Source organism: Mobula birostris, chromosome 20 (genome assembly GCF_030028105.1).
Source record: "Mobula birostris isolate sMobBir1 chromosome 20, sMobBir1.hap1, whole genome shotgun sequence".
Classification (NCBI taxonomy): domain Eukaryota; kingdom Metazoa; phylum Chordata; class Chondrichthyes; order Myliobatiformes; family Myliobatidae; genus Mobula; species Mobula birostris.
Window position 1 is genome coordinate 27,411,238 of NC_092389.1, and position 13,869 is coordinate 27,425,106.

General features: G+C 39.9%; 1 protein-coding gene across 2 annotated transcripts in view; it reads right to left on the reverse strand.

Annotated features, from left to right (window-relative positions):
• Positions 1-433: 433 nt before the first annotated feature.
• Positions 434-13,869, reverse strand: part of ccdc15 (coiled-coil domain containing 15) — a 54,875-nt gene continuing 41,439 nt past the window's right edge. For both annotated transcript variants that reach the window (XM_072238386.1, XM_072238387.1), the window contains exons 6-10: positions 11,871-11,990; positions 7,906-8,009; positions 4,601-4,771; positions 2,791-2,939; positions 434-834 (exon numbers count right to left, since the gene is read on the reverse strand). In XM_072238386.1, the coding sequence (XP_072094487.1) occupies positions 716-834; positions 2,791-2,939; positions 4,601-4,771; positions 7,906-8,009; positions 11,871-11,990 (663 nt within the window). In that variant the 3' untranslated portion in view covers positions 434-715. The remainder of the gene's footprint in view (positions 835-2,790; positions 2,940-4,600; positions 4,772-7,905; positions 8,010-11,870; positions 11,991-13,869) is intronic.

Genomic DNA, 13,869 nt, shown 5'->3' on the forward strand with positions numbered 1-13,869 from the left:
TAAGCTCATTCTTGAAAATGGTAAAAGTACAAATTGCAGAAAGTGGTCACCTGCAGTAAATCTTAAATGCATACATTCTCCCTCTCTTATTTGAGTCATCATCTACGACAAGACAGCCCGTGCATACATGAAATTTATCCAGCGATTCCGATCACGGTTAATTATTCTCTCCAAAACATCTCACCATAAGGAACTCCAATTACAGTGTGGGTTGGCATTAACATTTTGTTTTTTCTCCTTATTATTGATATATTGTTTAACTTGGTTGATAGTTTAACTCTTATTGTACATATTGGTATGTTGACTTGATTATATCAATGTATATTTTTTGTTGATTTTCAATAATAATTAATAAAAAGATTTAAAATGGTACAGTGTGGGTTGGAGGTGGAGGACTGAAGTATATAATTGTAAAACATCAAGTAATGAAACACTATTGTTTGTAGCAGTCCTTTATTATTACTGGTTTAGACAATTTTTCTTTAAAATTATCTCCTATGGAAATATTTTTTCAATTTTATTAAACTTAATGCTCAATTGGAAAAGTTCAGAAAAGTGGTTAAATATCTTTAAAATCAGTTTTTCATACAAAAACACATTAAATAACTTATCAAACACCACAACTGTTAATAAAAATACCACACATTATCTAATCACACTTTACACATTGAGTCTTACAGTGAAAACTTATTAGCCAACTGTATCCCAAAGTGAATTACTTCTTGGCTAGACATAAATTCATTAATGCAAGTTTCTTCATTGAGGAACGATTTCTGTAATGTTCATCCCGAGCATCATATGAAGATAACACAGATTGCAGTGCTTTGGCGTATCCTGCACAATCAAGGAGAAATAGGGAGACAAAATTTAAAATAAAATGAAGCACATCTTGGAACTTATCTTGATTATACCAGCTGAAACTGAACCCAAACTGTGCAAAAGGCAAACTTAGAATACCCCACAAATCAATAATCTCTAATTTTATTTAAGTTTTATGTATTTACTTATTATCATTTTAAAACATCACATAAAACCTGTAGGAAAGTGAGCCTTTCAGCAAGAGGCATTATACAGAACCTAAAAGCTTTGACTGCTAGGAAATGTATGGTACAAATATCTGAGGAACTGGATGAATTTTGAAGTTTCCAAAAGAACAAACAATGCTTATTATCTGATGTAATGTCAAAAAAAGTACATCATTAATAAGTTTCTGAATTCAAGCTAAGTGCAGTATAATTGCAGAAAACTGGATGCTAAAATCAAAACAATTAGATCCAATTAAAGCCAATCATACAGCCTTAAAGGACACCATAGAACATTCAACACAGTACCAGAATTACCAGCAATTTACCACAGCAGATGTACCTTGCTACCTGCTTGTAAAAGAGATTGTTTTAATTAAGGCTTATTAATGCATGTTAAAAACTAACAAAACAAATTGTTTTAGCAAAATTATAATCTTAATTACAGAATACATTTTATTAAAACTCAGTAACTGTCAAGAGTGCTGTGTACACTTTAAGCTACGCTTACATCCCCAACAACTCCTTCTGAAGTCCATTTAATTTTAAATATCCAATTATTTTACCATGGTCATTAATGTTTAGCTTTGTGCTAGTGATTTCACATTATAAATGTTATGAATTTAATAGGTCCTAGTTAATGTATATTTAAATTCAACCTCATTGTTTATGGCTAATGGCCACTCTATGCAAATTATGTTCCAGATTTTTATCAACATTGTTTAGCTTTAAAGTGAGAGGGGAGAAATTTAAAGTAGACTCAAAAATGCCCCGATGAGACCCTTCATCAAGACACTTTTGTGTGTGTTACTCTGGATTTCCAACATCTGTAAATTCTCTTGTGTTTAGACCTGGGTGACAAGTTAGTCACATAGAGGGTAGTGAATATTTGAAACAAGCTGTCATAAGCGGTAGTAAAGGTAAATACTATTTCAATGTTTAAAACATGGGGGCAGCACAGTAGCATTGGCAGCATCGTATCATAATGGTTAGTGCATCCCTTTATAGCATCAGCAATCACCGATCAGGGTTTAATACCCGCCACTATCTGTAAAAAAAAAATTACACAATCTCGCCATGACCTTGTGGGTTTTTTTTCCCCCGTGTGTTCTGGTCTTCTCCCACATTCTAAAAATGTACGGTTAGGGTTAGGGTTAGTTGTGGGCATACTATGTTAGCACCTTGCACAATCCTCGCTGATTTGATGCAAACAACACATTTCACTGTATGTTTCAATGAACAAGTGATAAATAGAACAAATTTTTAAAAATTAGAACTGAGTTTGGACAGGTACTTGGATAAGAAAGGAGTAGAAAGATGAGGGCCTAACAACAGAAAATGTGATTAGCATCAACAGGCGTCACATTTGGCATTGACAAAGTGGACTAAAAGGCCTGTTTCTTTGCTTTATGTCTCCATGATTCTATGAGTTTAATTAATATAATTTAGAATTAGGGATATGGGGTGATTCATAGAGGGAATCCGAATATCACGTAAATAATGAAAAAGTAGTTCCAATCTGATCATTTAATGTTTAAAAAAATAAGAATGTCGAAACTTTCTGATACCTTTAACTAACATAAATTATATATTGCATATAGAAATTCCTGTAAGTATATATTGCACAGAATTGATCAATTTGTCTTGCAACTCTTTGATCAAATAAATTGAGGCTTTTAATGATGAAAATTTCTTTTGACAATTTACAAAATGCAAGTATTTAGAAAACTAATTCTGTAAGCATTGTCATCCAGTTTTAAAGGCATACCTTTTGGGTTTTTGTAGAAGACACAATTATTTGCGCACTTGTCTGGATGCGAATCCCAGAAATCAGATCCACAGCAGCAGAGTGGAGGCAAATCGGTATTCCACAATTTAATTTTTTCCATCATCTGTGCTCTTAAAGCTTCTATATATCTGCAAAAAAAAAAAGTGGCATAAAACCCATTTAGCAGCAAATCACACAGCCATTATGAATCATTATATGGATATAATTGACAAATTAAATTTGCTTAAATTTAATCCTACCAATTTTTGCCTCAAAACTACATTTTCTATTCTGCCATCATGATTTGATTTATTCAAGGCCAATGAACAGTCTTAAACAGATGAGCATTGCTTCTCAGCAACCTAATTTTAAAACAGTTTATCATATCAGCATGGGGTTGAAAGAAGATCTGAAGCTGCAAACTAAAGTAAACACAAATCCACCAGATTTTATTATGAAATTTATATTGGGTGAAGAGTCACTAATGAAGATTATTTTATTTCTTCTATGTGACAGACCAGTTTTGAATGTTATTTTTCCACTGAGATTACTTAAGAACTTACCATATTAATTTCACCCACTTTTAGATTTTCAAACCACTAACATATTAATTGAAGACTCTTTCCAACATCCTGCATCCCATAGCATGCTTTGCAAGCATAGCATTTCACAATTCTAAAATAACTAGGTAGGTTTGTGACAAACTTGAAAGTATTCGAGCTGCTCAGTAAATCATGAATGTGATTAAAATGTGAGCTTTATTCCCCAGCAGTTAACATGAATTCATTCACATTGGGCAGTACAATAGTGTAGCGGCTTGCGTAACGCTATTACAGCATCAGCGACCCAGATTCAATTCTTACCACTCTCTGCAGGAGTTTTTATGACTGCATGGGTTTCCTCCGGGTGCTCCAGTTTCCTCCTCCCACATTGCAAAGACGTAAGCGTTAGTAGGTTAAATGTTACATGGGTGTAATTGGGCAGTGCGGGTTTGTTGGGCCAGAGGATCTGTTACCTTGCTATATACGTAAACTAAACATTACCCTGAGACAAAGATAAATTCCAAATACTTATTGGTAGAATAGTAAACATAATGCTTCTTATTGATTCCTCAGGTCTATCAGGTTCACATCATCAACATCGCAGATATATCAAAACTTCAGAAATTGATACATGTTAAATGGTAAGAATTTGTTGTGCTTAGTAGGGACTCCAATGAATTTCAAGTTCAATTACATGCTTTGCACCTTAGGATCACAAAGCTGTGTTTCAACACACATTTTTTTACACTTACATTACATCTTCAACATTGTTTGTATCTGTATTTACTAACAGGGCCTAATATTAGGTTAATTTTAATGAGCTTCTTGCCTTTCTTCCATATCAACAAGCATAATTTTACAAGAAAAAGGGATAGCTTCCTTGCTTGGCTAACTCTTGTTGCTGTTCTACAATATTGCAGAGAAAGGTTGGAGAGATGTCACAGCCTAGCCCGAGTTCAGGTGGCACTGGGATTTAATTTGTGGTGGATCTTTTGGTTAGTAATCACAGCTTTCAAATCAGAAGACAAATGGAGATGAATTTTTAAGAGCAATCAAGTTTAAGAAAGGTTCACCACAATCTCTCTCAGCTGACAGGTTGAGGAAGGCCAAGTGATGTTGCTCCTTTCATTATTTTTATCATGTAAAGTAGATCACATCCATTGTACTTTTGAAGAATAAACAGCAGTACTGTTTAGAGGACAATTTAATTGGTGACTGTTATTGAACTGATTAACTAGACACAATGTTCTTAAAATCAGATTGTGTACCTTGTACTCTCTCTATTTCGTTGGCTTTTGTCTTTATCTGCTCTCTTCTGTGTTTCCTCTTCCTTTAAATGCGCAGTCCTTACACTTTCAGTCACAAATTCTCTTTGATGAGTGTGCTCAATCATCCTTTTCTCTTGTGCCTTTCTTAGTTTCTCTTTTTCTTCCTTAATTCTGGATTTTAAAAAGTAACAGATTCAGAGGTAAGGACATCTAAAAGCTGTGGGGAGTATATATGAGCATGAGTAAACAAAGCCAAACAGAATCCCGTCTTCAACCCTCCTCCTCTTCATGGACACCCCGCTCTGGTCTTCTGCCTGCTCTGGATCTCTTTATCGCTAATTGCCGACGGGACATCAACCGTCTCAACTTCACCGCACCTTGTCCCCATTCCAACCTCACTCCTTCTAAACGCTCTGCTCTCCACTCCCTCCGCACTAATCCTAACCTTATTATTAAACCCGCCGATAAGGGGGGTGCTGTTGTAGTCTGGCGTACTGACCTCTACCTTGCCGAGGCACAGCGACAACTCGCAGATACCTCCTCTTATTTACCCCTCGATCGTGACCCCACTAAGGAGCACCAGGCCATTGTCTCCCACACCATCACCAACTTTATCCGCTCAGGGGATCTCCCATCCACTGCTACCAACCTTATAGTTCCCACACCTCGTACTTCCCGTTTCTACCTCCTACCCAAGATCCACAAACCTGCCTGTCCTGGCCGACCTATTGTCTCAGCTTGCTCCTGCCCCACCGAACTCATTTCTGCATACCTCAACACTGTTTTATCACCCCTTGTTCAATCCCTTCCGACCTATGTTCATGACACTTCTCACGCTCTTAAACTTTTCGATGATTTTAAGTTCCCTGGCCCCCACCGCTTTATTTTCACCATGGATGTCCAGTCCTTATACACTTCCATCCCCCATCAGGAAGGTCTTAAAGCTCTACGCTTCTTTTTGGATTCCAGACCTAATCAATTCCCCTCTACCACCACTCTGCTCCGTCTAGCGGAATTAGTCCTTACTCTTAATAATTTCTCCTTTGGCTCCTCCCACTTCCTCCAAACTAAAGGTGTAGCTATGGGCGCCCGTATGGGTCCTAGCTATGCCTGCCTTTTTGTTGGGTTTGTGGAACAATCTATGTTCCGTGCCTATTCTGGTATCTGTCCCCCACTTTTCCTTCGCTACATCGACGACTGCATTGGCGCTGCTTCCTGCACGCATGCTGAGCTCATTGACTTTATTAACTTTCCTCCAACTTTCACCCTGCCCTCAAGTTTACCTGGTCCATTTCCGACACTTCCCTCCCCTTTCTAGATCTTTCTGTCTCTGTCTCTGGAGACAGCTTATCCACTGATGTCTACTATAAGCCTACTGACTCTCACAGCTATCTGGACTATTCCTCTTCTCACCCTGTCTCTTGCAAAAACGCCATCCCCTTCTCGCAATTCCTCCGTCTCCACCGCATCTGCTCTCAGGATGAGGCTTTTCATTCTAGGACGAGGGAGATGTCTTCCTTTTTTAAAGAAAGGGGCTTCCCTTCCTCCACTATCAACTCTGTTCTTAAACGCATCTCCCCCATTTCACGTACATCTGCTCTCACTCCATCCTCTCACCACCCCACTAGGAATAGGGTTCCCCTGGTCCTCACCTACCACCCCACCAGCCTCCGGGTCCAACATATTATTCTCCGTAACTTCCGCCACCTCCAACGGGATCCCACCACTAAGCACATCTTTCCCTCCCCCCCCCTCTCTGCATTCCGCAGGGATCGCTCCCTACACAACTCCCTTGTCCATTCGTCCCCCCCATCCCTCCGCACTGATCTCCGTCCTGGCACTTATTCGTGTAAGCGGAACAAATGCTACACATGCCCTTACACTTCCTCCCTTACCACCATTCAGGGCCCCAAACAGTCCTTCCAGGTGAGGCAACACTTCACCTGTGAGTCGACTGGGGTGATATACTGCGTCCTGTGCTCCCGATGTGGCCTTTTATATATTGGCGAGACCCGACACAGACTGGGAGACCGCTTTGCTGAACATCTACGCTCTGTCCGCCAGAGAAAGCAGGATCTCCCAGTGGCCACACATTTTAATTCCACATCCCATTTCCATTCTGACATTTCCATCCACGGCCTCCTCTACTGTAAAGATGAAGCCACACTCAAGTTGGAGGAACAACACCTTATATTCCGTCTGGGTAGCCTCCAACCTGATGGCATGAACATCGACTTCTCTAACTTCCGCTAAGGCCCCACCTCCCCCTCGTACCCCATCTGTTACTCATTTTTATGCACACATTCTTTCTCTCACTCTCCTTTTTCTCCCTCTGTCCCTCTGAACATACCTCTTGCCCATACTCTGGGTACCCCCCCCCCCCGTCTTTCTTCCCGGACCTCCTGTCCCATGATCCTCTCGTATCCCCTTTTGCCTATCACCTGTCCAGCTCTTGGCTCTATCCCTCCCCCTCCTGTCTTCTCCTATCATTTTGGATCTCCCCCTCCCCCTCCAACTTTCAAATCCCTTACTCACTCTTCCTTCAGTTAGTCCTGACGAAGGGTCTCGGCCTGAAACGTCGACTATACCTCTTCCTAGAGATGCTGCCGGTCTGCTGCGTTCACCAGCAACTTTGATGTGTGTTGCCAGAATCACTTTGTCGCTTTTTCACTCTCCAGTAATATACTCAAGTATTAATAAATTATTAACATAATGCAATGCTTTACGTTTTGTCCAAAGCTGCTTCTGACAAATCAATTCCCATAAAATATCATTTATCAGAGTTCAAATATTTATGCTCATTAACAATTTTTTTTAAGAGCCAATTTTTCTGTGGTGAAGTTCTCAGAATAAAAACAGGAAAACAAGTCGATTCTGTTTTCCGACTAGAAACAGCAATTAATCTGTTGAGCTATAGCCTTGCCTCAATGGCTACATGTGTTCCAGCAGTTAGTGCTGCTATCTCAGTTCCAGCATCCCTGTATGATCCTAACCTTGAGGGCTGTCCATATGGAGTTCCAATGTTTCCCTTGTGACTGTGGTTTTCCCCAAAGTGCTCTGGTTTCCTCCCATATCCCAAACATGAGCAGATTAATTGGCAAATTTACATTACTCCCAAATCTAAGATGATGTCAAAATTACGCATGGGGAGTTGATGGTGACCGTAAGAAAAAATAAATACAGGGAGTTTAAGGAAATAGGGTGATGGAAAAGGGATTTTGTTTTGCTAGGAGCCAGCACAGATCAAAGGGCTATCAGACCTCCTTTTGTGTCATTCTAAGTACAAGATAAAATATATCACTCACTTTGCTATTCTCTTCAAATGTTGTTGTTGGCGTTGTTGTTCTTTCACCTGCTCTCGTTCAATATCCATGAAGAGGCGACGATACATCATATACTGGCTACCACGCTGCGGAACATAGATCAAAGTGTTACTCTTGCATTTTGTGGAGCACTAATTGTTTTCAGACTACTGTACCTGAGGGAAACAGACCCCTCTTTGAAACTGCAATGTAATTTTGAGTTCTTGGACCACTTTCATATTTGAAAGCATCTGTAGCACTGAGATGGCTCAAAGTTCATTAAAGGGCTCACTACCTTGTTCAACTGTGTTGATGCCACAACCAAGAAAGCTCACCGATGCCATTACTTCCTCAGGAGGCTAAAAAATTTGGCATGCTCCCATTAACCTTTACCAGTTTTGGTTGATGCTTCACAGAAAGCATTCTATCTGGGTGCCAACCGTTTGTTATGGCAACTACTCTGCATGTGACCACAAGAAACTCCAGGGAGTTGTGGACACAGTTCAGCAAATCACCAATTTCCCCTCTATGGACTTGTCTATACTTCTCACAGTAGAACAAAGAAATACAACAAAATCAATGAGAAACTACACATGAACAAAACTGACAATGTGCAAAAGACAAACAAGCTACTGAACTCCCCGCCACCACCCAGGTTTCATCACGTATGAAGCACCAGTAGCGTTAAACTGTCTACTTTATAACTTGTGTCGTAAATGCACCTTATTAGTTGTTAATTTATTTGTGGTAATATTACTTTGTGTTGTGCTCGTGAGTTATATGTACTGTAATGTGCACCTTGGTCCGGAGGAATGTTGTTTCATTTGGTGGTATAAATGTGTACAATTCAATGACAATAAACTGAACTTGAATTTGTGGCCTGTAAGTGAGGAAATTGAGGATCCAGTTGCACAAAGAGGTATCGAGGGCTAGGTCTTGGAGCTTATTGATTAGTTTTGAGGGGGTGATAGTGTTGAATGCTGAGCTGTAGTCAATGAAGAGCATCCTGATGTATGCATCTTCACTGTCCAGATGTTTCAGGGCTGAGTGAGGAACCATATTCACTGTTGACCTGTTGTGACAGTAGACATATTGGAGTGGATCCATATGTATCAAATGAGTAATGAAAAGAAAGATTATTTGACTTCAATAATATGTTAGGGCTGCATGCACTTCAGTTGGCTTTTAGGTAAACAGATGCTATAGTAAGCAATTCGACACCTTAAACCTATTCTTATCCTTATTCATAGCAATCTTAAAACTTAAGGAGGTGATTAACATCTCCTAAATATTCCCCCACTGATAGGACACCTAGCTCATTTCCAATGGCTCCTCCTCTATTTTGATTATCCATATATTGTTTTAAGAAACTCTTGGATGCACCCAACAATACTTAATAGTTCTTGCATTAAAATACACATCAACACTTTCGACCCATCATGTATATTACCGTGCTCCTGCCTGTCCTGATCAACTGGTCATGACACCTACCTTCCCTTAAATCCCTCTGCTTTCTAACCTGGTGTTCTGGTTCCTGTTTGGTTATATATTTGAGAAACACTAGTTGTCCACACAGGCATTTCCAGTTAAGATCACTGGAAAACAATGAGAAAATGGAACTGTGACATTGCTCTGACTCTGGGATCATTGAGATTAGATGTAGTAACCATACCAACATCTAAACTCAAATGAGCTAACTGAAATAAAACAACATTTGGGAGGAAGAAGCAGAGTTAGTGATGCAGGTTGATGACCCCAAATTAGGATTAGATAAAGTTAAAAATCAAATACATTTTACTTAACATAGTGTTAGGATGGGAAAGAGACTCAGGGTATGTCCACACTACACCGGATAATTTTGAAAGCAAAGCTTTTTCTCTTCGTTTTGACCTCCCGTCCCCACTGAGCCGGCGTTTTCAGCCCCCGAAAACGGAGATTTTCAGAAACGGTCTCCAGAGTGAATAAATCTGAAAACGCCGAATATCTGTTGTAGTGTTTACGGGGTAACTGGAGAGATTTAAAAACGCTGTCATGACAACACCTCAACAACAATGCTTTTTCTGCTTCTGCTTGGTACTGAGCAAGCACTGTCGGACGGTTGTTATAACGCACAGTCGGTGTGAACGGCGTGAGAGTTAAATTGTAAAGTGAGCTTTTTTGACTATTTAAAAACGCTGTCATGACGTGACGGAACAGATGGCCGCAGCGCGGCGGCATTTCATTGTTTTCTTGAACGCAACCCTCCACATAACCTAACAATTTCAGAACAGACGGCAACAAGACCGAAGCCAAAAGAGTTAGAAATGTACTCACCAAATACTTTGACCCATAGCTTACTGAATAAATAAGTATACTCACTTCGCCCTGTTTTCTGTCCTTGCTTGTATGAAGGTGGTTTACCTATTTATGCAAGTACTTCTCTGACAATAGATGTGTAACAGCCTAATGTAACATTATATGGAAATACAAGATAACACTGATGCAGACATGTTTTATACAATTAACAAGGTGCTTTATTAATGCCACAGAGTTAGTCAGTTTTTCAATGTTTGTCGTCAGCCGGGTCATACTGTCCGTGAACTCCCTGTCGGTTGCCTCCATACGCTCCAGTATTTGTTTTTTTTTTAGTTTTAAGTCCTCCTATGCGAGATCCAAGAGCAATTCCTTTTAAGTTTTTCTACTCTGTAACTGGACAAACTCGCACCAAGTATATCGTTTCCTCTTCGCTCGTTTTCTGTGTGTCCTGCACATGCCCAGTAGGAGGAGATTCGCCCAAATATCCGTCTAATGTGGACGGAGATATTTTGAAAAACGCTTAGTGTGGACGCCTGTCGTTTTTACTCGAAACTGGCATTTTCAAAATTATCCGGTGTAGTGTGGACGTAGCATCAAAGCATATGTGATTGGAGGGAGACCAAGACAGCCTAAATGACAAAAGGTGATAGTGTTAGCTGAAAGAGTATGATGAAGACTTGTTAATTGCAAATAGATTGGGAAATAGTGAGTCCTGATGAAGGGCCTCAGCCTGAAATGGTGACTGTTCATTTCCCGCCATAGATACTGCTGACCTGCAGATTTCCTCCAGAATTTTATGTATGTTGTTCTGGAATTCCAGCTTCTGCAGAATCGCTTGTATTTATGAGATGGGGAAATCATGTACAAAGGGAGTCTGGTAATCATGCAAATAGAAGATGAACAAGGATAGCACAGTGGAAAAACACGTAATGTTGCTACATTCAAGCTCCACTGACCTGAGTTCAACCTGAGCTCTGTTCCTGTTTATTTTGAAGATGCAATCTGTTCTTATGAATATGTTGGCTTCCCCAGATGCTGAATTTTCCTCCCACATTACAAAAAGATGCTAGTTGGGAAGTTTCAATGATTACTGTAAATTACCTTGGCGTAGACGGATGTTAGGAGAATCAGGGTGAAGATGATGGGCTTTGGAGAGTATAGTTTACAGGTATACGAGTGTTGGATTAGGCTTTTGACGCAAATGTTGAGTCAGCACAGATCTGACAGCCAAATGGGCTCCTCCTATATCACAAGAAAATATCAAAATGGCAAGAAAGAAAAAAAACTGAAACACAAAACACTGCAGTTGCAGGAAAGATAAAAGAGAATGATGGAAGGGTCCAGCAACATCTGCGGGAACAGAAAAACTGAGTTAATTGCCTTCCATTAGAACTGGCTAGTTCAGACACAACTGGTTTTCTGAAAGTGTTAATTTTAATGCCGGGCCTAGGGGCTGTAACATGCCTAATATGAAGATGCTTTCTGGAGCTTTAATGGGATTTTCAGTTGAAATTCTGAATTTTCCATGTTCGGGAGCAGCAGGCAAGTTATTAGAAAGCATACAAGGTAAATATCAGATTCTTGGTTCCCTACCAATCATTGTCGCAAAATAAAGCTAGTCTCCTTCCATTAATAAGTCAATTTGTTGAACTCATTTCAAAGAAAGAACACACCTGTTTTTTGCTCTCTTCCTGGTCCACACCAGGTTGCAGAATGAGTGTTGCCTTGTAGTCAGTACTAAATCCGAGGGAGGAACCCGTGGGGTAAGGCTCACGATAAAGTCTGCTACAAGGCTGAAATATATTAAAAAATTAGAGTTCCTATTACTTAAAGTTTTAAACAATTTTCTAAACTATGCAGATTTAATGCTGTACAAGTACTCCACGCTGATCCCCCCCGACTTTATAAACTTTTTTTTACACTTTATCACAATAAAGTATCACATTTGAAACTAATTCAAAACTCTATAATATTGTTTAGTCTTGGTTCCCATCCACTAACACTATAGACCTACAGTACATTATCTCAAACAATACTCAAACTCCACTTTTTTGGGGGTTAGTTTTCAATCCTCCAAACCTCTCTTCCATCACCATACTTTTCATCTCTGTCCTCATGATCATTCCATTTACAACATTCTCCGCCCCACTTCTTCTTACTCTCTAGATCAATCACTTACTTGACTTATGCTCTTTATGCCTCCTTTGACATTTCATACTGACATCCCATGACAACAACTCAGTCCTATTCTGTCAACATTCACACCCAACACACCCATGAGATAATAAATCTTACTTTTAAAACAGCAAATACTGGAGACATACAGTAGATCAGGTAGCATCTTTGGGAAGGGGCAAGGTGAACTTAAATCTCCTTTCTGCATTACTTACCTCCTTTCATCTTGACATCTGCCACTAGAACATAGGCTCATTTACAGATAAATCTGATGTGAATATTGTTAATACAGGATCAGTGTCAAGACTTTCAGATACCTGACTGAAGGACAATGATACAACACTGTTAATGATGCCTTCCTGTCCTTCCACTACTTGCCCAGTTCAGACTGGTGCACTGGTGGTATGGGCGATCATCAAATGAAAGGCATCATCTGCTTGCCACCTCCATCTCCTTGCCTATCAGAACACTAAGGATTTAAGATAATCAGTGACAACTCTGCAGCTAGCATGAAAACTTGTTTTTGTGTGGGCAGAATATTTCCACAACTGGCAAGCACACCTGATGCCAGAGTAACGTAGGACAGTCCAAATGGAAGGATGAGCTTGCTCCAAGTACACCAATTTAATTTGTACGCCTCTAAATGACAGGTGAAAAGTAAAATTTTGTGGTTTATGTTTGGGTTTAAGCTGATAAGGAGTTTGTCAGCCTTGCTGGAGCAACTGTTACAAGACTATAACATATAGGAGCAGAATTAGGCTATTTGGCCCATCAAGTCCGCTCCACCATTTCATCATGGCTGATCCATTTCCCTCTCAGTGGCATTTACAATTTTCCAGTCCTCCGGAACCATGTCAGAATCAACTGATTCCTGAAAGGTCATTACAGGTCCCCCACTTTTCGAATGTTCGCTTTACGAAACCTCAGTTACGAAAGACCTACATTAGTTCCCTGTTTTCGCAAACAGAAGGTGTTTTCACTATTACGAAGAAAGGCAGCGCGGGGGAAAAGCAGCGCGCGATAAAGGCAGCGCACGAAAAAAAAATCAGCACGTTCCGTGAGCAGCTGCTCTCCCCCGGATTCAGAACAGCATACTCGCCGGCATTGCTTAAACTTGTGCCCGTGAGCAGCCGTTTGCAAGATGAGTTCTAAGGTATTGGAAAAGCCTAAAAGAGCTTGTAAGGGTGTTACACTTAGTGTAAAACTAGACATAATTAAGCGTTTCGATTGTGGTGAACGAAGTAAGAACAACGTGAGTTTGGCTTGTAGAAGTCGACAAAGATGATGTTGAAGAGGTTTTGGCATTACGTGACCAAGAACTGATAGATAAAGAGCTGATGCAATTGGAAGAGGAAAGGATAACAATCGAAACCGAGTGAGTAATGATAAAGTACGACTTTAATTTTGAAAGGGTACGTAACTTTAGGGCATATTTGCAAGATGGTTTGAGTGCTTACAAAGAACTGTATGATAGAAAAATGCGCGAGGCTTAGCAGA